Here is a 24,863-nt window from a genome sequence, read left to right as displayed (position 1 = left end):
GGTGACCAGAGCCAGGGCCAGCTTACTCCTGGGCAAGCTCGTGCCATTTTATTTTAGGAGAAAATCATCATCCTTCTCCACATTTCTTTCCAAGCCATGATTTTATTTGCAAGATAGGTGTTGAGCTCCTAGTTGAAATGAAAATCAGAAAGGAAAGAAACACATCTGTTAAATGTCTAATATATTTTGGATATTTTATATCATCTTTATTATCTAAAAATTTTAAGTCATCCTCTCAACAATTCTGCCAAGTCAATATCCATGTTCCCATTCTACAGATAAGGAACTAGAGGTATGGAGAGGATAGGATTCAATTAGTAAGTAAGAGCGTCAAGATTTCAATAGAGATCTGTTTCGTTCGTTTGTTTGTTTTCCAGTCTTCAGTCTTTCAGCAGTGCCATTTGGGACAGGTGTTTTTGTTCCCTCTTCCTCCCTGGTCAGCAGGGCTGAGCAGTTTATGCCTGCCACCTCCCTGCCTTCATTCTCCCAGAACAGGGAGGTGAAGCTGACAGTGGTCACCTCTGTGTCCAGCGATGTTAGTGTATCCAGCAGCTATGTGCATGCCTCCCTTCCCACCCCACAGGGCAGCCAAGAGGAACAGAAGTAGGACGAGGGATAACCCCTGCCTGCCCACTGACCTCTCAGGGCTCAGGTTTTCTGTCCAGAGGTGACCAGTGACCTCAATGGATTAGAGATTCTGCTGTAGGTCATGCTTGTTGCAGACCTGGAAGACCTCCCAGAAGTGAATCCCACACATATGGAATAGTTATCTTGGTCCCCACTAAAGAGAAAGAATTCTTGGAGCAGCCACTAAAACACAGAAATCTTGATTCTGTTCTTGTGTCAGATGAACCAGTTGTCCTGTGGGAACAAGATCTACAGGTGGCTTCCTCTGGTGGAACCCAGTTGGTGGCCGTCTCACAAAAAGGATTGAGGGAAAAGCCGGGTCAGAAGGTCCCAGGAACTCTTTTAATTTCCCAAAGAACCCTTCCTGTTATATAGCAGCCCCCTGATTTCTCCAGCAGCCCCTTTTTTGTTGGAGATTGGGAAGTCTTCCCACGGCCTGGGCTATTCATCCCCCTCCCTACCTCCCCTTCCAGTGTCTTCATGTCTGAGCCTTGTGACCCAGACTCTGCTGGGCCAGTCAGCCAGGCAGTAAAAGGAGATTGATGCCCTCTCCTCTTAGGAAAATCCATCACTTTTTGGCGTGTGGGTCAGATAGCTTCACCAGAGGCAGCTCTGAACAGCACTGTGTGAGCTAAAAGCATGCAGAAGCAGGGACCCAAATAGACGCATGGACGTCAGAAGTGAAACGGCTCACTCCAGTCATTCCCCAGGGCCTGAGCAGAGGCTGTTCCTCTCTCACTCTGTCCCCAGATATACCCTTCTCCCCAGGGCTTTGTTTGTTCTGTAAGGCTTCCAGTGGGGGCTCCTGCCCTTGCCCTTGGGAAGATGCTGTCATAGAATTCCAGGATGAGCAGGGTGAGGGAAACCTGAGTAGTGGAAGATGGAGGATTAAGCATCTGTGGACTGGATCATTTTAGTGGCCATAAAGCTGGAAGGACAGAGTGAAGGCAGCCTAAGGTAAAGGGAAGAACACGGATTTGGGAGTCATAAACAAGAGAGTCCTTCCTTGTCCGCATTTTACCTCTGTGAATTTGGCAAGTTACCCCCTGTCTCTGTTTTCTTATCTGTGAAAGGGGCGTAATAACACTTATCTCTCAGTCTCTCAGGGTTATGATGAGAATCAAGTGTTGAATACCCAGTAGGTGTTGATACATAGGGTGCAAGTTAATTCCCTTTGCCCTACTTTTCCCTGGGTAAGTTCAGTGAAAGAAGCTGCTCATATGGTATTCTGGAGTCTCCAGTCTTGTTGATGCATGGGGTTGTCCACATGGAAGTGATTTGCCTTATGTGTTTGGCCCTAATCCAGCCAGTCTCTGCCAAAGTTCCCTGGTTACCTTGTGGAGCTTCTTATCCTGATGACGAGGAACCAGTCTTCTCCTGGGGGAGAATTTATGGTCGAATAAAATCTGTGCTTATTTCCCATTCCTCTTTCTGCTCGTTCCCAGCACTCACCACCCTGCCCAGGGCTAAGCATAGGTATTGGTGTCAAAATTCTTTCACCCTGAAGACAACAAGAATGAGTCAAGGCTATTTTCTTCTGAGCACCTGAGTATTTCCACATCCCTGAAAAAAGGTCCATTTGCACATTTGGGGAAGACACTTTGGCCCATGGGAGGCTTCTGCTTGGCCTTTTTCACATGCTCCTGGAGAGCAGATGAGCTTCCAGTAATATGGTCACTTGCCCTCTGCTACCTTCAAGGCTCACAGCTGTCACAGCTTCCCCACTCCTGCAACCAGGGGTTTGCAGCTGCTGCCAGGCTCTCCTGGGATGTTGAGGGAGGGCTGGGAAACCACTCCCTGGATGCCGCTCCCACTTGGCTTGTCTGAATCTCTCAGGGGTTGTGATTCTTGCTGCTGAGGGAAGGAGAGGAGAAGGACGGGTTCCAAGACGTGACTGAGGCACAACAGCTGAAAAACAGAGTCTGGTTCTCTTTAAAGCTCCTCCATTCCTGTTTTGCATTCATTGTAGCTGGGAGTGAGTGTTCTGAGGGAAGCAGTGAGGTCTCTCAGCCCAGAGTTGGACTTAGGGACCCAGGAAAATCTATAATATTGTTTTACCTTTGTAGAGATGTTTCTAGAACATAAGAAGGCAAGATAGGCATGATCTGCATTGCATGGATGCATAGTTGGGCCTCTGAGAAGGGACTTGACTCAATCTGGGCCACACAGCTAGGGAGGGAAGGAGGACCTTGGAGCTAAGCCCAGGACGTCTCACCTCCTCCTGGGCTTCTGGAAGTGAGGCATGGCTAAACTGTGAGCACGGTACTTGCTTAGGCCAAGTTGTAAAGGTAACTTCTTCAGCTGGCTAATTTCCCACCCCTCCAAAGAAGCTGTGTTCTAGTGGTTCTCAAAGTGTAGTTCCTGCACCAGAAGCACCTGGGAACTTAGCAATGCATATTCTCAGGCCTCAACGTGGACCTACTAGATTGGAGTCCCTGGTGGAGGAGCCCAGCAATCTGTTGTAACAAGTCATCTAGGTGATTTTGGTGCATTCTTAAGTTCTCCTATTACAATGCAGAGGGAAGGTGGGATCAGGGTGGAGTCTGGGGCCAAACGGGGCTCTTCCCCCAGTAACTTGGCAAGCCTGCCATGTCCTGATGCTCTGAATCCCATGCCCAGCTCAGTCACCAGGTGGGGATGCCTGACTTGGCCCTCATTTCTCCTTTTCGTAAAATAATAGAATAATGAAAATGCCAAAACACAGCCTACATTTCGGAGGACTTAAAGGTTTACAAACTTCCAGGCTCAGGTAATAGGTAGGTTAAACTCGTGCGGTTCTCCCCATACCCATTTTACAGGTGAGAAATCTAAGACCCAAGATTTTGTTATTGTTGTTCTGTGAGGTGCACAAGTTCTTGGAGGATCCCGGTCTTGAAGCAAGCACCTGTGGCTTCCCAGGCCTTCCCAATCCCGGCGTGTTCAGAGATGTGGGCTTGACATTGTACAGCTGCCATCGTGAGCCCTGTCTTCACTTCCAGGCCATGTCAGGACATTCAACTTGCAGAACCCGTGTGTCATCCCTAGTCACATGGGAATGATTAGGTAGCAGGAGCAGGTGGCCTCGAGAGAGGGCCTGACTTCCTATTTTCTTGCAGCGGGAGACTCTTTAGCCTTGCCCACCAAAGTCAACAAATACCATTCCTCAGAGGCTGAGAAACAGAGACAAAAAGTGTGAAGAAGGGAACCAATTTTAATCCCCTCCCTGTAAAGACTGGGGCATAGTCCTGCAGTGCGTAGCAGCCGCATTGCAGCCTGTGGCTTGGGAGGAGTGGTCACCAGCAGCTGTTAATGTGCAGGTCTGTCATGGTGGGAGGAGAAAATCATAGTCTATAAATGCTTCCTCCTGCAAATCCTTACTAGGCAGATCATCTGGGACACTGTGGGGATACAAAGGGCTCTGATGGGGGAAAAAAAAGATTCCTGTAGTTTATTCTTGAAGGAATCCCCAAACCAACAAAACAGTACCCCAAGGCTTCCAGCCATGCCCCTCTGTCCCTGTTATGTCTCCTCACTTACGGAGATGATCTGCCATGGCCCAGGATCTGCAGCTTTCATTTCTCTACAAAGTCACTGGGGATAATCCACTTTTTGGCTCTGCAATGCTCTTCGTAATGTGAATACAGGTATTTAATGGGCTTCTGCCTGGTGAACAATTAATGTAAAGGTCAGTGAGTAATCTCCGGTTTGCTCCTTTCATCACTAGCCCACTGCTTGTACAACTCCTTTGTAGCATTCTTTCCAAATAGGTGGGAGGGCTGAGGTCACAGCTCTGCTTTCTGCAGGCAGACAGACCTTAATTAGGTTGCTAAATTAGCAGAGGCAGGGGCAGCCCTTCTCTCTGCACACACCCTCATTCTTGGATGGACTCTGAACTTGCCTTTTGTGGTCTCATTGGTCTTTCTCTCTTTCAGAGAAGGGTTGGCCAAGTAGAGGTTTCCCCCAGATAATCTTAGCTACCCCTTAGAAGTCTCTGTCATGAACCAGGCACTGTGATGGGGTCACTACAGCCTTTATGTTACCACAAAAACCAGTGTGTCTTTGTGTGTGTGTGTGTGTGTGTGTGTGTGTGTGTATGTGTGCATGCATGTGTCTATGTCTTCTATGTCTTTACTTTGTCCTCAGCCCTGGGCCAAGCTCTTCATAGGGATTTTCTCATTTAATCTTCACAAGAATTCAGCAAGGAAGTTGTTCTTGTTAATCCCATTTTACAGTTGAGAAAATTGAGGCTCTGAGGCTAAATAACTTTCCCAAGCTCAAAAAACTGGTAATGGAGTGGAGCCAGGATTCCAACCTGATTCTCGATCGTACCCCGGAAACCTTGCTTTTCGAAGTGCGACCAACAGCAGATGGACATGACCTGGGAGTTTGTTAGAAATATAGATTCTCAGACCCACTGGATTAGAATCTTCATTTTGACAAGATTCCCAGGGGATTCATGTGCACAAAACTGTGGAGACTGCTTTGTGCTATCTCCAATAACTCTGGCTAATTAAGGCCAGAATCCTGTGCATTAACTACTAACTCCATTTGCCAGCAGAGGATGCTGTGGTTTAGAGGGGTTAGGAGTTATTCAGGGACAGCACTGAAATTTGATTCTGGCCCATACTCTCAAACCACAGAAGGATGTCAGGTTTTTTGCTAAAGTTGGGGTGCTAGAGTTTGCCTTTGCCTGCTGTGGGCTCAGAACCAAATTCTCCACTCTACACCTCTGTACTCTTCTGTCTCCCTGTGTCACCAAATGAGGACTGATTTGCTGCCCTCCTCTTTGTCCCTGTCCTACAGATGTGCAGCACATTAAGAGGAGAGACATCGTATTGAAGCGAGAACTGGGTGAGGGAGCCTTTGGAAAGGTCTTCCTGGCTGAGTGCTACAATCTCAGCCCAACCAAGGACAAGATGCTTGTGGCTGTGAAGGTAAACCCCAGAGGCATGTGGGCACCAGGAGGAGGGCTGGCTGAGGGCCCAGGGAGGGAAGGAAGAGGCTCACTCCATTTGAGAAGATAGTGCTCAATTGGCTTTCTCGCATGCAATCAGAGGACTTTGCTCCAAGGTCAGTGAAGTTTCCTAGAGACCACAACAACTTCCTTTGGCTTCCAAGGTCAAGGGCTGCAGCAATTAAGGGGGCTATTCCTAGGGAGCAAGTTTATTCTTGTAAATGACCCTGGTCCTTTTCTGGTGGCCCTGTGGCTACCTCTGTCCCAGGGCTGGCCCTCCACACTCCACCCTCCACCATGTAGTAGTTTTATAGGACGTGCTGTCTGTGCCTGGAAAGTCACATGGCCATTTCTCAGGAGTTGAGCTGTTGTAGAGTGGGCTGTTTAAGGAGGACTGGGTAACCACTTCCCAAGAGCACAAACATCACTGAGAATAGAAGAAGATGTTGAGGGAGGGGGTATATAGAGGGTATATAGAATAAGATGTTGGGTTGAGAGAGGCAGGGAGTTAGCACTGGGAGAATAGTGAGGGAGGTTGCAGAAATTCTTAGGTACTTCCCATGGGATTCAGATTCAGACCCCAAGGGGCAGCATGCCTGGGAGAAACTTCTTCCTGGCAGCTGCTGGAGGGCTCCCTTAACCACAGGGCTTCTGTGTTGCCAAGACACATGGCAGATTTGCAGCAGGAGCTGAGTTGCTTGGGGTAGGAGAGAAGGGCCTTTGCTACTACTGGTTACCCTTCCAGACTCTTCCACCCAGCAGTCAACAGCTTCTCTTTGTAAACCAATACTGGACAAATCTTTGAACATGGTTAACATAAACAAGAATCAGGTAGCCTCATGGAGACATGCACAGATCTCTGGTGCCCTTCTCTGGAGTCTGGAGTGGCTTCATTGCGTGCAGTGAGCAGGCTTCTGAGGCCACCGTGGAGTCTGCAGTGTCCTGAAATGTGGGCCAACCAATGCCAGAGATATGGCTCCCCATGAAGACATTCACCCAGACCTCAGAATGGTCCGATCCTTACCATTGAGGGATCACAAAGGCAGTTCTTGTTTCTGCAACTTTTGGGTCTCTGTATTCTTAGTCTTGTGTATCTACAGATTGTTTCTGTCCACAGAGGGCAAACGACCTCAAGAATGAAGGCAGTACAGTGCAGGCATAGCATGGGCATCAAACAGCCTGGGTGCAAATCCCAGTTCTACCACTGATAAGCTGTGGGAACTTTCACAAGACACTCAACTTCTTTGGGCCTCAATTTCCTTATCTGTATAATAGCTATAATAATATCCCCTCCTTAGAATATTGGGGATTAAATTACACAATGTGTCTAAAATTCATAATGCACTGCTTGGGGCTTAGTAAAGACTCAATAAAAAGTAGTTGGCATTTGTTTCTATCATCATCATTGTCATTGATGTTGATATTACTGAATGTGCTTAGATACAAGATGTATGACCTGCCAAGCTTGCATTGACTATCTAGAATAGGAGTCACCAAACTTTTTCTCTAAAGGTAAATATTTTAGACGTTGAAGGCCTTATAACTCTCCATTGCAACTCTGCCTGTGTTATTGGAAAGCAGCATAACAATATGTTAACTAATGAGGGTGGCTATTTTCCAATAACTTTTTTTATTACCAAAATAAGCAGAGTTTGCTGACCTCTGCTCTAGAAAATAAATAAGAGTACTGCATCCTAAAAGACTAATGATTATTATTGCTGTACATCCTGTAAATAAACTTGCTCAGTGTGTCTCTGCAGACATGAGATAGTCAGATGAGCAAGGGTGTCTTTAAAGAGCTTGGAGGAGGGATGTAGAAAGGTTTCTAATGTTGTCCCTAAACTTAGGATCTGCACTGCCCTGGCATTTTTAATATATAGGATGACACTAATCCACGGGGTGTTCCAGCATCCATCTAGGGACTGGTGAATGAACTGAACATTTTTGCACTTTCAGCAGAGAATGAAATGATGGCTGAAAACCCTGGGAAATGTTTCCCTGAGTGGTCTGGCATTAAGGGGCAGTACCCAGAACGAGTAATGCAGAAAATGTGTTTCTGTTCCCATCCTTTTAAAACAATGTCCTTCTTTCCTTGGATCTGGGGACCTCGAGGAGATGAACCCTCTGGGATTTTACACCATGTGTCACTCAGTGAATCTGCCTAGTGGTCAGCCTGGAAAAGATGCCTATGTCCTCCAGAGAACATCTTGGAAGTGGTGTTTCTTACTTCCTCCCCTCTTTAGATTCCACTCTTTTTTTTTTTTTGCAGGACCCTTCCTTTTGAGTTAGTTCTCATGTTGATGCAGAGTGATTTTGTACTTCTAGAGAACACATACAAGTACAACCCAAGATAAAGTTTTCCCAAATCAATTGGCAAGAATGTTTTGCCCAGCAGTTGCTATGGTACAAACAAAGAAGCAGAAACCGCAGCCTATTTTTAAGGTGCTTATAGCCTGCTGGGGAGAGGGAGCAATATGGTACAGGACATAATCTGCATATATGTGTAGTATAAGTGTGATGTTAAAATAACATCATGCATGAACTATTAAATAAGTGGTGCCACTCTGAAATCATCATTAGACAAACAGAACATTTACACAGCATTCAAATCCAGGCAACCCCTTCCTTCACAGAGGAGGGAATGAGATCCTTCCCCCCATTTTTCCTTTTTTTTTCTCTGTCATTTCATACTCTGTCCTGGGTGAACCTCAGTGGTCTTCTAATTCACGAATTCTTCAGGTGGTTTTATCTGGTCTAGAGCTTTTCCTGTCTGTGGAGGTTTTTGTTTTCACTTCAATGACCATATATTTTATTTCCAAGATATCTAGTCGGTTCTTAATTTTGTTACCTTACTTTTATTTCTCCCCCTTCTTGTGGCATGCCTTCTTGTTTTCTTTAGAAAATGTATTTCTTCACTCTTTTTGAGCATTTACTTATTTAAAAATCTTTTTGAGCTATTCTAATAAAATTAATTTATCTTCAGGAAATTTATGTCCTGGTTTTTGATAATATTAGTCATTTGGATTTAGCATTATATTTCTTCCAATATATCTGAACTTCAGCTTTTGGGTTCCTTTTGGCTTGAAGGGTGTTTTGGTTTTTGTTTTGAGTAGTCGCAGTTTCCACTTTCAATTACTTTAAATTGAAGCAGGAGCTTAAAACATTTGTGAAACAATCTGAGTGCAGAATGTCAGATTTTTACTGTTTTCCCTATGTTTTTATGCTTTTTCCTTCTACTCTTAACAGTATTTTTAACCACTGACCTTTAGCAGGTTTTTTAAAAAGCATTCATCCTAGCTTCCGTAAAAACTCCCCAATATACACTCACATTTCATTGGTTTCTAGAGCATTTCATTACATTAAGTAATTACATTAGCAGGTTTAGTTGTCATGAATGAGTTTGGGAACAATCACAGACAACTCTTGGTAAACCCCTCTGTGGGACAGAAGTATTTCCCTGGGTATCCAGCTAGCAGGGAGTATTCAGGATCTCATGCTCTGCAGAGGTCATAGGCAGTGCCAACTAATCTGGGCTGTCATGTAGACACAGCTCAGTGGAGAGTTTTCTGGCCAAAGGAGCACCAAAGGCCCTGAGGCAGAGAAAATCTTGGAGGGTACGGAAAGGTCATGAGACTGAAGTGTAATAAATGAGGCGGGAGGAGTGTGTGCAAGGAGAGGAGGCAAAGAGAGATGGGGAGACCAGACCTTATAAAGTCCATGACTGTGTTAAGGAGTTTGGATTTTATCCTATAAACACTGGGAAGCCAATGGCCAGTTTTAAGCCAGGAAGACAGATGAGAGAGGGGCACCCCTGTATGTAACAACTACCCATCTTCTTTTCCTGGTAGAGTTGTGTGAGACTGTCGCCCAAAGGAAGTGGCAGTGGATTTCGAGTCAGTAAAAGAAAGATGATTTTACAATGAAAGGGGGTTGATTGGTGTGCGTGTGTGTGTGTTTGACCACTTAGGATTTAGAACATTTAGGAATGTGTGTATATCATATATATATCATAAAAATGAATTTCAGGATATTAACGAAATCTGAAACTGAACATCCTTTGAAATATCTCCCCCTAAAAAAAAAAAAGACAGTAAGATGGAGAGTAGCAGGGTTTGGACGACATGAAGATGCTGAATGACCCAGGAAGAGTTGGGAGCTGTTGAAAGGTTGTGTTCTTGCCATCTAGCCTATTTTCCTTCCATCCAAATAAACAGCCTTACTGAAACCCTCTCCCCAAGGCAGAGTGGACATGACAGCTGGTGCATGTTGAGGGGAAGATAAGAAAGGGAAATGTCCGCAAACTTTGAAAGAAAGAGAGGGAGAGAAGGAAGGCAAATTCTAGCTCTCCTTTTTGTACTAAAGATACCGTACAAAGGACTGAGCCAGGAACTTCCCCAGCTTCAGAGACCTCTTGGCAAGATGCATGTCTCTACACTGACTGTTGATGGCTATGATAAATCGGTTCTTTCCCGTGCCACTGACTGGTGACCCATTTTGAGGTTTCCCAGCCATGAAGATATTAAATGTGGACCCCACTGAGAGGGGCCAGAGAGTCACTGGCCCTATTTCCCTCCTCATTATTCTCCTCCTGTCACCTCTGTTCTAATTGCATCAATACCTGGGGACAGGGCCACTGGCAGCTCCCAACCCTAGTTGCCATACCCCACACTTGGCCAATTAGGTAAGAACTTCAGGTTTGACTCAAGAGCTGGAAAGCCCACTTTGAAAGCATGGAGAAGGGATGTGGAAGACTGAAAGTGATGGCGGTTGCTTTGTGTTCATCTTCCGAATGAGGAACCCATCTCTGCCTTACAGTGCTGGGTGCCAGCCTAGGGGGGCACTGGCTGGTGCTGCTTGAGAGCTGAGAATAGAAATATCCCAGGGCTGTCACTGACGTCCAGACTGTGGGAGAGAATGATTTAAAGAGATGGAGAGAGGCCGTTTGACTGGCCCCAAATTTGATCTACTTTTCCCTCTCAAAAATCCAGCATTCAACATAAATCTTTATATTCTCCCATCCCACCCATGCTGGGTTCCTCCTCCTCTTCTTCTTCTTCCTCCTCTTCTTCCTCCTCCTCCTCTTCTTCTTCTTCTTCTTCCTCCTCCTCTTCTTCCTCTTCCTCTTCCTCCTCCTCCTCCTCCCCCTCCCCTCTTCCTCTTCCTCTTCCTCTTCTTCTTCTTCCTCTTCTTCTTCTTCTTCACAAATAAATCACTCTGCATCATCCAATACCCATGACCTAGCCCATTCCGCTCATGGCTGCTGCTGGGAGCTGGGTCCCTAGGAGAGAATGTCTCTCACCATGACTCTCTGACTCCTCAAATGTCTTTGTTCTGGTTGTAGGTGGACATTACATCCTATTCATTTATTGTTAGGTAGCTTCGCAGAGCAATCAGCCAGAGCTGAAGTGGAGAACACATAGAATCAGGTCTGGTAAAAATCAGCAATGGGCTGATCAAATGTCCTTGCCCTATCTTCAAGCCTGGCACCTTCACTGGGCCCAGCCACTCTGCTGGCAGCCAATGCCACACCCCTTTCCTGACCCTCTCCTCTATACTTTCACATCCTTTTATTCCTCTGCCCACCATTCTCTTGGGGAGCTGCCTAGTGACTAATTTATCGCATAAATTAATTCAGGCAGGGGTGCTAGGCAGGAAAGTGTCCTGGGCGCCAGACCCAAGCTGTTACTTGTTACGTGATCTTTGGCAAGTTACTTCCCCATCCTGAACCCCAGTTATCTCATCTGTAAAATGGGAAAGTTATGCTAGATAACTTTCAACATTTTTGTCAGCCATAGATTCATTTAATCAAGCAATATTTTTATGAAGCCTTCAAATTTTAAAAAGAATGAAGGTGGTGCTGGTTGAAGTTGAAAGGGGCTTCATCTCTGGCTGGAAGACCACACCTCCACTTGATGACCCTAGAGGCATTGCTACTGAACTTTGGGGCACTGTGAGGTCCACAAGGAGAGTACTGAGGTCCAGTCAAACTCTAAGTGTCTGTCATTTAATTAGTGTGAATGTGAGCTGATTCCTGGACAGGCTCAGCCTCAGTTTCTCCAACTCCAGAAATGAGCAGGTAGGAGTAGATGATGTCTAGGGCTCCTTTCACGCTAACAGTCCATCATTTCTAATGTGTGCTAAGGGCTGAGAGGTTTGATGGACCCCCTAGATACATCTCTTTTGACGTATTCACACTACTGCAGTGCTAGAACCAAGGAAGCCCTACAGATTTCAGATAATGGGGCTGCAGGAACAGGAGAAAGATGTCTGATGAGGGAGATGTTTTGGTACTTGCGTGATCTATAGGAGGGACCTGTCAGCCTGAAAAAGCCAGATGCCTAGCAGAGAAAATGCAAAGCAATCTCTAGTCTGTCTAGATGGTCACTCCCCTGAAAATGGTGAGCCAATGTTACACTCACTTCCTCATTACCTTGTGTTGTGTCTATTGAGGTTACTAAAGTGTGTCAGTTGAAGCAACTGAATGTTTGGCCCCATTTGCCTTCTGGCCTCATAGGGAGAAATGGGGGCGCCCACCTGCATAAGCTGCTCCTCGTGCAGAAAGGGCCCTTCCCCTTCACAGACCATTGTCCATCTAGCCAGCATTGCTGTGCCCATGGCAGTGCCGTAACCAAAGTCTTTCAGATGTGCTCAAAGGCTTTGTCTTTGGTCTTGTAGTCCCCTTCTGGTGCTGGGAAATCCACATGTACAACTTACAATCTACCTGGGTATATTCATCCTCCTTGGCCCTACAGGAAGTGGCCTAGTTTGCACCTATTTCTCACACTTGAGTTTTCACCCTGACAGAGGCTGAATGGTGGCATTCTGGTGGCCCCCAGATGCTCCTTTCTATCCTGCACTAGGACTTTGTAGGACTCTGCCTGGCCCTGAGTGTATCTGAGATTTCTGTCCACTAATTGCCATTCCTGTAGCTGCTGCCCCACTCTTCCCACCCTATTGCTTCCTCCAAACCCCTATTAGGAGAACACAGGTGCCTTCCAGAGGTCAAAGTTCTCACTCCCCACTGCAAATGTAGATACCTTCACAATCTAAAAACAAGGACTCCAAAGGACAAGGAGACTTTATTGTGTTGCATGCCCAGTTTCTAGTAGGCTACGAGCATGTGACTAATTCACAAAGTTAAGCATTAGGCCAGCGGTTTTCACACTGTTTATTCTAGCTGTGGGACAGTTTCTTCAAAGAAAACCTTAGGAGCAGGGGCTTTTGCCAGGCTTTCCTCCTCACAGCCCCTCCAGCTGCCATGTACACTCACCAGTGGAAGCCCACGGCTCTGTGATGAACAGAGTTTGAAATCACTGGAGAGTGCATAGGATGTGGATGTCAGAGAGTGGGTTTCTATTTCTGCAGGGATCAAAGTGCTGGAGGAGGAAGGAGTCAGGCCTCATAGTTCAGATTGAGCTTCATTGTCTTTAAATTCCATTTAGATTCATATTTATTGGTAGCCCAGTGGTGTGTGGGGCCAGTTTCTTTCCAGGAGTAGAAAAGACAGCCCCCTGCCCTGTAGTTGCCAAACGCCTGTGTCCTGCATCGTTCCTAGGCCCTGAAGGATCCCACCCTGGCTGCCCGGAAGGATTTCCAGAGGGAGGCCGAGCTGCTCACCAACCTGCAGCATGAACACATTGTCAAGTTCTATGGAGTGTGTGGCGATGGGGACCCCCTCATCATGGTCTTTGAGTACATGAAGCATGGAGACCTGAATAAGTTCCTCAGGTAAGGAAGGATTGTCTTCCCCCGCACCTGACCCCAGTCTCACCGAACTCTTGGGGTTTTCCCTGGAGCCAGAAATTGTACTACCCCTTCTAAACACTTACCTCTCAGGATGAGAAATTAGATGAATACACTCATTACTATACATCATCTCCTTAGCAGTCAGATTCAGGCCTTTGTCCCCAGTTTGTAGGGAAAACAAGTTGAGGATGCTATGGTAAGTATCCTATACTCTTCTTCCTCATTCCAAAATGGACTGAGAAGAAGATCAGGGTCTGGAATAGGTCCAGGAGGAGTCTGGAAGCCCCACAGCCTGTGGCTTACAACTCCAAGATTCTAGGGCCACCCTTCTCTGATGCTGCGAATAGCTTTCTCCCTTTGTGCCTTAAGTTTCTCACTTGCAAAGTGAGGCTAGTATCTTACACCCCTCCTGGAATCCTTCCTGCTAGAGACTTTTTGATGTTGAGTAAGAAGGTCCAAGGTTACAATTCATCAGGTGGCAGAGATGGTTGAAACAAAAAGGGGAATGATTTTCTTCAGGCTAATTCTAGAACTGTGCTGTTCAGTACAGTGGCCACCTATGCCATTTAAATTTAGATTTACATTAATTAAAGTTCAATAAGATTTAAAATTTCAGTCGTACTAGTTCCTTGGTTACACTAGCCAAGTACTTGTTAGTCATGTGTGGCTAGTTTTTACCATACAGGGAAGCACAGTATAAACATTTCCATCAATAGAAGGTTCTATTGGATAGTACTACTCTAAAAAGAAAGGATTTGTTGTAAGAAGGGTTTCTCCGAGCCTGGAACAAGATCCTCTGGACTTGGAAGGCTCTTAATGTGACTGGTAAGAGACTGGAACTCCAGCCAGAAGTTCTGGATGAAGTTTCAAGGGTGGTTCTCCCTTCTCCAGAGAAGACAGCATCTCATCGCTAGTGCAGAGTTAGGACTCCTCTGCCGTCTGCAGATGCCACTTCCAAACAGTGCCCAGATATGGAAGGAACAGCCGTGTGAAGGTCTGTGGAACCCAAGGCCCCAAGAAACAGGTTAAACACATAGGCCCTGTATACTTAAGGTGTGGCCTCTGCCACCGCCACAATTTGAATCTCATTGAACTCTGTGGCTGAGGATAAGATTTCCAAAGTTCAAATGTAAATTATAGGAGGCTTTAGCCCACTCACCAAAAACTGCTAAGCATCCTCTTGACGTGGGACATACAGTAGGGTGTTGTGGTTTTGAGGGGCAAAGAAATGAGTTAGTACCAGGCAATGGAATGGAGGACTCTCTGGAGCTCTGCTTATGAGTGAGGTTTCTGCAAAAATGGTCCTGAAGGAAATGAAAGTATTTGTGGGATGTTCGAAGCCTTCTAAACCTGGATTCACAATGAAATGGATTCCTTTCCTGGAGAACTTTGTCTTTAGCATAAGACAGATTTGGGTTCATATCTTGAATTTGTCACATCTTAGTTGCAAATTGGAGCACATTATTAAATCTTAATTTTCTCTCCTAGAAAACATGACTATTAATAACTGCTTCACGGGGTTGTTGCTATGAGTATTAAATGACTGTGTATGTATAATGCTTAGACAAGTTTTGCAAGTAGTTCAGTGATCAACCAATGGTAGCTACTATTAAAGTTATTACTATTACTATCTTAAGAGAATTGTGAACCATGGTAACTTCTAATCCAGGCAACACCTTTTCTCAATATTCAGAATAGCCTCACCCTGTCCTTTTGTTCCCCTGGAGCCCAAGGGGCATGCCCTACTTTTCACCACACCGTATCCTTACATTCAGCAGTACCTCCAGCCCCAAGAGCCACCAGCAGGGTTAAGGAGAGCTCCTAGGTACCTCTGCACTACTGTCATGCATGATAAAAGGGAAGAGAAAGAAGATAGTAGAAGGGAGATAAAGAGTGAGAGCCTGGAGTAAAGGTAAGGAGTGGGAGAAGCAGAAAGTAAGATGAAAAGGAAAAGGAGTGCAAAAGAAACAGAAAGAAGTATATAAGGTGAGGGGCAGCGCTAGTGCCTTGCCTTCTCCACAGCAGACAGCATGGGGAATGCGCTCATGTGAGTACGGTTCTACAAGGACTTGCTGACACTCTGAAGACCTCTATGTCTCTATGGGATCCCTTCCTGAAGACAGCATGGGGGGGTCTATCTAAATCAAAGCTCGACAGTCTTCCTGGGGCAATCTTGCAGCAAAATCTGAACTTTATCCTCCACTACTGACCAGATTCCCAGTAGCTTCCATTAATCTGTCTTCCTAGGCACTACCAGTCAAGGGTGAACTTCTAAAGAATTCTCTGAGGCCAGAAGCTCTTAGCAACAGGCCGTGCCAACCCTTCCTGGGAGGCATCCTGTTGGCTTCTCTCACAAACACAGCCTCCGTGACCCGCAGGTTGACCCTGCCTGCTCTCGCATCTCCACATTGGTGGTGTTGAGAGGCAGGCTGGATTGCACTTTCAGGTAGACAGAAGGGAGGGCTTCTCTGCTGACCCCTCTTCCTTGAGAGCTGATGCAGCCTTCCTCCTTCTGAGGAGTGAGGTAGGCAGAGCCCACTGGAGACAGTAAAAGGGATGTGCTCATACTTAATGGTGCCTTTCAGAGGAAATCGGAGAAGCAGTAAAGCAGGCAGAGGCCTTGCTGCACACCAGGGCTTCTTAGTCCACAACTTCATAAATAAGGGCCCTGGGTATGGTTACGGCTCACTGGGCTTTCTAGAGAAAAGAGTGAACACTAAAAGTGACTGATATGACTAGGTAAGGTGTTAGAATAACAAATTCGGGCCTTGATTTGGGATGGAATGGGTTCTGGGGGTACCCCAGACCCATGCTTCAAGGTCAGAGGCTCTCTCCACTGTGCACTGCTAACGCCATAAGTTACCCAGTGCTAAGCAGTGTAGTGGAGTGGTTAAGAGTGTCCCAGTGCCACTGAGCATGAACTGCCAGCATCAGCCCTGGGAGCTAGTGGGAAATGCAAATGAGCAAGCTCACTTAGCCAATCAGAATCCTGGGGTGCGGGGCCAGGGAATCTTGGAACAAGCACCCCCAATGCTCCTTTTAGAAGCTCTCTTTTTATAGTCACATGTCTGGTTTCAGATCCTACTTCCTGATTTCACATATGGCCATTCTGAACCTCTGGGACTTTGGCTGAGCGATCTCATCATTTTGTGCCTCAATTTCTTTATTTCAAAATTGGGGTGGGAAAGTTGAGTGAATTACAATATTTAAAACAATCAGAGCGCATAGTAAGGGCTATGGCAGAGTTATTTGTTGTTTTGCTAATTATTCTATAATAGACATCTAGCACTGTGAAAACCCTAGGAAGCAGTGAAATATTAAAAAGAGTAGGTTTATTTCCTCTTCCATTTGAGTATGTCTGCTCTCATCTTAGTCAGAATCTGGTTGTGGAGTTTCACCCATACCCACATGTACATAATCTAATTTGGGGCAGATAAAAATAGACCATAGGCAGGACGGAAGGGGAAATTTTATTTATTTCTGTGGGGCATTCCAGAGGCCAGGGACCCAGGAAGGTCTTTCTCCTTGATATCCTGATTTCTCTCTGCCCCCTCCCTTCTCCCCACGCTCTTGCAGGGCCCATGGGCCAGATGCAATGATCCTTGTGGATGGACAGCCACGCCAGGCTAAGGGTGAGCTGGGGCTCTCCCAAATGCTCCACATCGCCAGTCAGATTGCCTCGGGTATGGTGTACCTGGCCTCCCAGCACTTTGTGCACCGAGACCTGGCCACCAGGAACTGCCTGGTTGGAGCGAATCTGCTAGTGAAGATTGGGGACTTCGGCATGTCCAGAGATGTCTACAGCACGGATTATTACAGGGTAAGGTGACTTTCCCAGCTGCAGGACTCAGTCACAGAGCTAGCGCCTTGCTTACATGTCTTTCTGATTGTCCATTAACCCTGTCACTCTGGCACACACATATATACACCCATGCCCAGACATGCACTCAACAGTTATTTTTTGGCCTCTCTTGCATCTTGATATACCTGTTTAGCATGTTCTCAATTGCCCACTCCTCCTTTCTTCTTGGACATTTAACTGAACTGTAATCTGTACATTGCAATAACATATGCATTGTGTTCTTACGTGCTCCAATACTCATTCTTCATGTAAACATACTCATACATGTATATGTATGTGCCCAAACACACACACAGACACACCCAACTTGGTACTACGTTTAATGTCTCCCTACCCAGTCCCAGATCTAGCCTCACTCATGACACATTTTATTTTCTGAAATTATCTTGTGACTATTTAAGAATTACCTTGTTTCCAAAGGTAGATCTTGATGAGAAGAGGAAACCTAAGTAAAGTAATAAAGATGGCTAATATATTGCTGAGTATTATCCAAATGGGCTAGAACAGATGAGGAAAGGAAGCGTTATCTGTAGCCAACTTTGGAGAGAGGACAGGTTAGATCCTAGAAAAACTTCTGATTGTGAGAAGAGCCATCCTGCTCAGTTTTACCTTCATATAGTCATCTGCTTTACATTAACAAGAGTCTTATTTTGCTCCCAGAATCTTTTTTTTCCCTGAGTGTTTGGGAGTCTTTTTTTCCATGGATTATTGACTGATTCTGATAGTGTTATTATTTCCAGGGAAAGAATGAATGGCCATGAGTATCACTTATCTCAGTAAGGGGAAATATGAGTGCAACCTGAGACACAGAGATAACTTCTGCAAACGGATTGAGGGCAGATTGCTAAAAAATACAGAAGATCCAAGGCTGGGCGCAGTGGCTCATGCCTGTAATCCCAGCACTTTGGGAGGCCGAAGTGGGTGGATCACGAGGTCAGGAGTTCAAGATTAGCCTAGCCAACATGGTGAAACCCTGTCTCTACTAAAAAATACAAAAATTAGCTGGGCGTGCTGGCATGTCCCTGTAGTCCCAGCTATTCAGGAGGCTGAAACAGGAGAATTGCTTGAACCTGGGGGGTGGAGGTTGCAGTGAGTCAAGGTCACACCATTGCACTCCAGCCTGGGTGACAGAGTGAGACTCTGTCTTAAAAAACAAAACAAAACAAAACAAACAAACAAACAAAAAACAGAAAGTCTATTTCTGCGACATCAAAAGGAAGAGGAGTTTGGATGGAAGTTATAAGGAGAGTGTGGGACAATGTTTTGGAGGTCAAGGGATGTCTTATTCCTTTTCGGCTGTTATAACAAATACCACAAACAGGATAGGTTACAAAAAACTGAAGTTTATTTCTCATGGTTCTGGAGGATGGGAATTCCCAGATCAAGGTGCAAACAAATTCATTGTCTGGTACTGCTTCCTCATTCATAGATGGCCATCTTCTTGCTGTGTCTTCTTCACATGGCAGAAGGGTTAAGAGATCTCTCTGGCAACTCGTCCATATGAATACATTGCCCTCGTAACCTAGTCACTTCCCAAAGGCCTCACTTCCTAACACCATTACCTTGGTGCTTAGGTTTCAACATATGAATTTGGGGGTTGCACAAACGTTCAGTCTATAGCCAGGATCATGGCAGCCATTTGTCTCATCTTTGGAGAAGTGAGTGATCATATCATGAGTCAAATAGATATGATTGTCCTGTTGGCCTGAGCAGGGTGGACCAGAGGCTGGGAATTTGAAGTGGGTGCAGATCAGTTCTATCTGGATGTTCCTGATGGCCTAAATGAGATCACTCAGACATTAAAACAGATCAGTCAAGACACTTCATTTTAGCAATAGTTTGGAGAAAAATGGAATATTTGAGAAATGACCTTCGTGGTTGGAAAGTGACTTGTTTGTGGTACAACCAAAGAATGGCAGATGATGTACTGTCATGAGAGAATATAAGATAAAGCATAGAGTGTCCACAGCAAGCTGGGCAGCTTCTCTAGCCACCTGTCCTGTCCAGTATCCCCAGGTATGGAAAAGGGGGCATGATGTGGCAGTAGTCACAGACTGATGGCCAGGGTAGATCTGCCAGAAAATATCTAAGAGGAGTCTCTCCTTAGTGTCTAGACCATATTTTTCATTCATTTCCAAGAGAGGCATTGGTGTGGTTACTAAGGGGGGCATGGGTCATAGATTTCTTAGAGTCTGGCTGGAGCTGGCACCGTTTAATTGCCTTTCCACTTTGTTTAATGGGGTTTGCTGGTCTGTCTGATTGTGCTCAGATCTGTGTTGGTGTTGATGAAAACAAGGGATGGCTCATTGTTTTTCTCTGTGAAAGGCAGATGTTTGATTATGCCAAGCTGATAACTACTGACCTCACTAGAGTCTCAGGAAACCATGTCTGACCAGAATGTGCTAACTGGCCCTTCAAACTTACTTCTAGATGTGCACTTAATATTTACTGAATCTGGTTTAAAAGAGGAAAAACAGAAAATAAAAAGATCACATCCCCAATTGATGTTTCTTTGCCCTTGCTTTAACAACTGTGAACTGTTGCTCTTTATGACTTAAAGGGCTGCAAGGAATACATCTATCTAATTTCTGTGGGTGCCAGGGTATATTAGAATTTAAGGAAGGGAGAGTGAGGTGGGAATATGTACACACTACAGGTAACCTCAATTCTTTCTTCACGAGTTCTAAGGGCGATGTTAGCCAAGGCCAGCTAGCTTGAAATGTATATTTTTGGTCCCAAGGAAGTTTGAACAAAAAGGGATAACTCTTACAGCAAAAACACAGCACACCATTGGAAATCTGTGTATTCTACTGATGAGATATTTAAAGACCAGCTTGTGGAATATCTTCATGCTCACTTACTCACAGTGTCCTATTGTATACACCACTCTTCGTTCCCTACTTTTCTGTAAAATCAAAGGCAGAAGTAGATTTGCCTGAAGTCACATCAAAATGAACCCTGAAGTCTTATTATTCATATTGGAAGACATTGGAATGACAATGGAATTCTTGGATTTAGGCCTAATCTTACCTGTGTTCAATCCTAATGTGCAACCACCATTAGCAACCATGTAACCTGAATGCATTTTCCCCAACCTCTGTTCAATTCTTCTGTCGTTAAAATGAGAACAAAAATATTCACTCGACAGAGTTGTGCTGATGTTAAGCAAGTTAATTTGTATAAAGAGCCTGTAATACAATACTTACTGAATAAGCTCTTATTTACATGATCTTACTAGTTCCCCTCACATCCAAGCCAAGACAACTCTGTGGATAATTTTATTTCCATATGCAATTCCTGGGACAGAGAGAGGGACTCCCTGACCACTAGAAGATAAACTGGATCATGCAGCTGCTCCAAAGAAGTAGGATCCTTGCATTGACCACCTCAGGAAAATGTCTTTCTTCAGGTTTCAACATGTATAGAAATACTGGGTCATCAATACTTGCCTCTTCGTCTCATAAATGTTTATAGGGTCTTGCTCATGAATCCTAGAGCTAAGGCCACATTTGGGTGATTTATGTAAAACTTTTTTGTTCAGTATACATCGGCTGAGGCCTTGGGGGAAATGCTCTGATTTGTCAGATAGCGAGAATACTGTGAAGGATTCTCTCTGTGAGATGATATCCCCAGACAGGTTTGTACCTCTCTGCTGTCACTGGTTACTGAAATCAGTTGGGCCTAAGAGTTTGTCAGCTTCTTATGCCTAATACCACTAAGTGCAGATAATCCAGGCCTGTGTGTGTGTGTGTGTGTGTGTGTGTGTGTGTGTGCGCGCGCATGCGCGCACGCGTGTTTGCCTGCCCAGTGCAGATTCCAGAATGTGCATATAAGGGCAAGGGGAGAGATGGAGATAAACTCCTCCTTATAGTCTTTCTTTTTCATTCTTAATTTATTAAAACGAGGCACCATCTGGCTCATGCAAAAGTGATATGCAAACAATTTACAAAGGTGAACTGCCTAATTTCCTGTTACACATTTAGAGAGAGAAAACAAACATTCCCACACCAGAGCACCAGAGCGATTTGTTCTCTCTTCTTAAGACATTCATAATGACAAACACCTTTTCCTTCTATGAATCACTGACTCAATGCTTCCAAGATTACCTTTTCACTGGCTTTCACAAGGGTGGGCTTTGGGTACCACTATATCTTTCTAAGAGCATCAGAGAACACTAAGCAACTGGTAGTCAAATCTAGAATTAAAGTTTTGAATGTCCTAAAGGGGAGAAGGTTGAGATTTCAGAATACAGATGTTTTCAAATGTTTTGATTTGGGGAGAGGAGTCAATACACTGAGATCAGGGAGGAATGGAATTCGGGGGGAATGGGATCCAACTAATCTAGAGCTCCAGGAGTGTTCCTTTCTGTTCACCCTGCTGTCCTGTGTACCTGTGTGCTGTCCTGTGTGACAGTACTTGGCACTTGTTAGACACCTAATAGAAGTATGAATGAATGAAGTCAGAAAGGGAATTTAAAATTAGGAAATAGGTCACTCCAGACCAAGAGAAATCTAGAGAGATAACCAGATGCTCACTAAGGGGAGGTGAGCCTTTGGAGATGATGTGGAATGCAGCAGTAGGCAGCAGGAGCAAGTCTTATCTAATCAAGCAGTTCATTATCCTGGGAGAATGTTCAGAGGAGGAAAATGAGTGATGGTCTGAGTCAGGGATGACCCACTTTAGGTTCTGGTAGAAGACAGAACTGAGTGTCTAGGACATGATGGGGCAAGTATGCTAAAATCCAGGTGGACACACAGGTGTGGGTCATAAGCAAGTCTGGCAGCAGGTAGTGAGGCACTGGATTCTAAGCTGGAGATTCTGGGTCAGGGTTCCCAGAAACTCCTAGAAAGACAGTAACAGTAATCATTAGGAAGTGGGAATCATTTAGAACAAGCCAATCTTACAGGAAGAATATTCGATTTTATGGATATCTTCGCATCCCCATAGCAGAAGAAAAGTTGCAAGTTCTTGGACGCACACTGCCTTGGTTTGAATCTCTGCTTCTATAATTCCTGACTGTATGAACTTTGGCAAGTTACCTGTCCTTTCTGTGCCTTCAACTGTAAAATGGAGCCAATATCCCCTATCATATGCATTTTCTGTAAGGACTAAGAGTTAATAAATATAAAGCTCTTAGGATGATCAATAATCAATAAATATTAATTATTGTCTTAGTCTGTTCTGTATTGCTATAACAGAATACCACAGAATGGATAATTTATTAAAGAAAGAGATTTATTTCTTATGGTTCTGGAGGCTGGGCAGTTTAAGATTGAGGGTCCTCATCCAGTGAGGGCCTTCTTGCTGTGTCATAACATGGCAGAAAACATCACATGGCAAGAGACCAAGAGTGGGCCAAACTTGCTTTTATGATAAACCCACTCTTGTGATAACAAACCCACTCTCATGAAAACACCATTAATCCATTCATGAGGGCAGAGCCCTTCCGATTAATCACCTCTTAAAGTTCTCACCTCTCAACACTGTAGCATTGGGGATTAAAGTTTCAACACAGGATCTTTGGAGGACATTTTCAAACCCTAGCAATTATTGGAGCTAAAATATGAATGCTTTCTCCGATTTCCAAATGGACAAGGCTTACCTAGACGTATTAGTTAAGGTAAGTCAACTGCTGTAACAAATAGATACTCAGGTATATAATGGTTGCAACAGAAATAGAAATTCGTTTCTAGGTCACATAACAGTATGAGTAGGTGAATTCACTGGAGGAGTAGTCCTCTGCTCCACCATCGTTCAGGCTCATGGAGCTCTACCCTTTTCCTTGTGTGGAGTCCTTGGTCATGCTAGGCATTTATGTATGTTCCAACCAGCTAAAAGGAGAAACTGGCATGAAGGAATGTGTGTGGGATGTTGTTAATAGACCTGGCCTGAAAGTGGGGACTAATCACTTTCTCTCCTGGCAAGAACCCAGTTATATGACCTTCCTATTTAAAAAGGTGGCTGAGAAATGGAACATAGCTGTGTCCTACATAGAGGAGAAAAAACACAAATTGTACTGCATAGCTGGCAATCTCTGCCAGAGTTAAGGATGAAGAAAAACTACATTCTCTTTTAACATTTCATCCCAACAGCAAATCATCCCATATCCGATGATTTATCAGGAAAGATAGGCCAAGCCGTTCTTACTTTGTATTGCTAGTCCAATCCTGAATGTGGACATGATTATTTTGCAAGGCCCCCTTTTCTATTCTGCTTGCAAACTCTTGGTGTCCCATGCTTTTGTAAGCAATGGAAGAGCTTAGTCCCACCTGCCATCTTGGTGCATTGATTCATCATCCAGGAGAAGAGTAAATTCAAGAAACTCCAGCCTATGAATTGGGTGGGGGAAAGAAACAATGCTCCAAATCAAAGGGAATATATGTTAATAGATAAGAAAATACATCTAGAAGAAAAACAGGGAAGAAATACAAACTAGAGCAGCTTCTATTCCAAATCCATGATAGTAAAGGAGCAATCCAGAGCTTGTCCAAATTCTAACTGAATCCATCCAGTATTGTCTAAAGAAGGGTTATGTCCTTGACTAAAAGCCTGGGTTGTTCTCCACCAGTAGGTCAAAGGATGGGGGTGGGGGGGCTTGAGAAACTCTAAGACTTCCTAAAATTATATGAGCAATATTAAGCGGGGTGTTGTATTTCATTTTTTGTTTTTTGAAGGTTCAGGGCTTTTAAGAGGATCCTAAAGGTATTTATGGCCCATTGACTTTACTGGAATGAATTTCCCAGCATGTCAGTCCTGAGAGAGCAAGACAGAGATCCAGGGAATGTACCAATATGAGAGCTCTGGAGGGCAGCCCCCTCATTAGTTTAATGGGAGGACCTGAGGTAAGAGCAAAGCTGAGGTTTATCAGATGCACTCTATGGTGCCTTCCAGTTTTATGATCAACAAGAACATTGACTGATCACTCAGTCACCAGAGCTGACAGCCTGAGGCTCCTCTAAGTCTTTTTGACCAGTTAGTTCTTGGCTTCGAGTCGGGAGAAGCTCTTAGATGAAAGTCAAGTGGTTGGCAGTGTACTGAAGAGAGCTAGTGGTCTATGAGATAACTGGTTTTAGGTAATTTTAAAGGTAAAAACAAAAGCTAATGATGGTAATTTGAAGCAACTGACTTTTAGGACCACAGGGTTCCACCATGCTTTCTACTCTTCATTGGAACTTTGGGAATCTCACTCAGTAAGTGGCACCTGTCTTCCCTGCCCAGATGATGTGTCTGAGCCCACTGAGGCAGAGAATCCAGGCAGATGAAGATTATAAAGTACACTTGAATAACGATAGAATTGTTGCAGATGATGGTTTCAGTGTGCAGTAACAATGGTTTTTTTTTTTTAAACCGAGTCCCCATATTAGACATTCCAACTCAGTCATAGCAGCCTGGGAATATTGCAGACTTTGTTCTTAGGAGGCAGAAGTTTTGCTGCTCATTTCTCCTCTTTGTAGGGAGAAGATGCTCATCAGAAAGGGGAAGGGGTTGTGACCCCATGCCCAGTCCCCAGAATCAGACAAATTCTTTCTCCCAAGGGGTGAGTTTAAGACTGGAGAGCTGTCCCTTCCTTAGACCTGTTACTCCAATAAGGTGTCCCTCTGGTTGGAAGCCTGAAACAGTGCAAAGAGGAAGGGATCTGTCACAACTCTATTCATGTCCACATAGACAAGCAGCTGCCAGCTACATTCAGAATCA

At 44.8% G+C, this 24,863-nt stretch overlaps 1 protein-coding gene across 3 annotated transcripts in view; it reads left to right on the top strand.

Moving 5' to 3' along the window:
* Window positions 1–24,863, top strand: part of NTRK3 (neurotrophic tyrosine kinase, receptor, type 3) — a 389,076-nt gene that overhangs the window by 319,064 nt on the left and 45,149 nt on the right. For all 3 annotated transcript variants that reach the window (XM_011986286.1, XM_011986287.1, XM_011986288.1), the window contains 3 exons: window positions 5,410–5,540; window positions 13,116–13,288; window positions 16,883–17,126. In XM_011986286.1, coding sequence (XP_011841676.1) covers window positions 5,410–5,540; window positions 13,116–13,288; window positions 16,883–17,126 — 548 coding nt within the window. The remainder of the gene's footprint in view (window positions 1–5,409; window positions 5,541–13,115; window positions 13,289–16,882; window positions 17,127–24,863) is intronic.

The sequence above is a fragment of the Mandrillus leucophaeus genome, unplaced genomic scaffold, assembly GCF_000951045.1.
Source record: "Mandrillus leucophaeus isolate KB7577 unplaced genomic scaffold, Mleu.le_1.0 Scaffold297, whole genome shotgun sequence".
Classification (NCBI taxonomy): domain Eukaryota; kingdom Metazoa; phylum Chordata; class Mammalia; order Primates; family Cercopithecidae; genus Mandrillus; species Mandrillus leucophaeus.
This window is presented reverse-complemented; position numbering and strand designations above follow the sequence as displayed.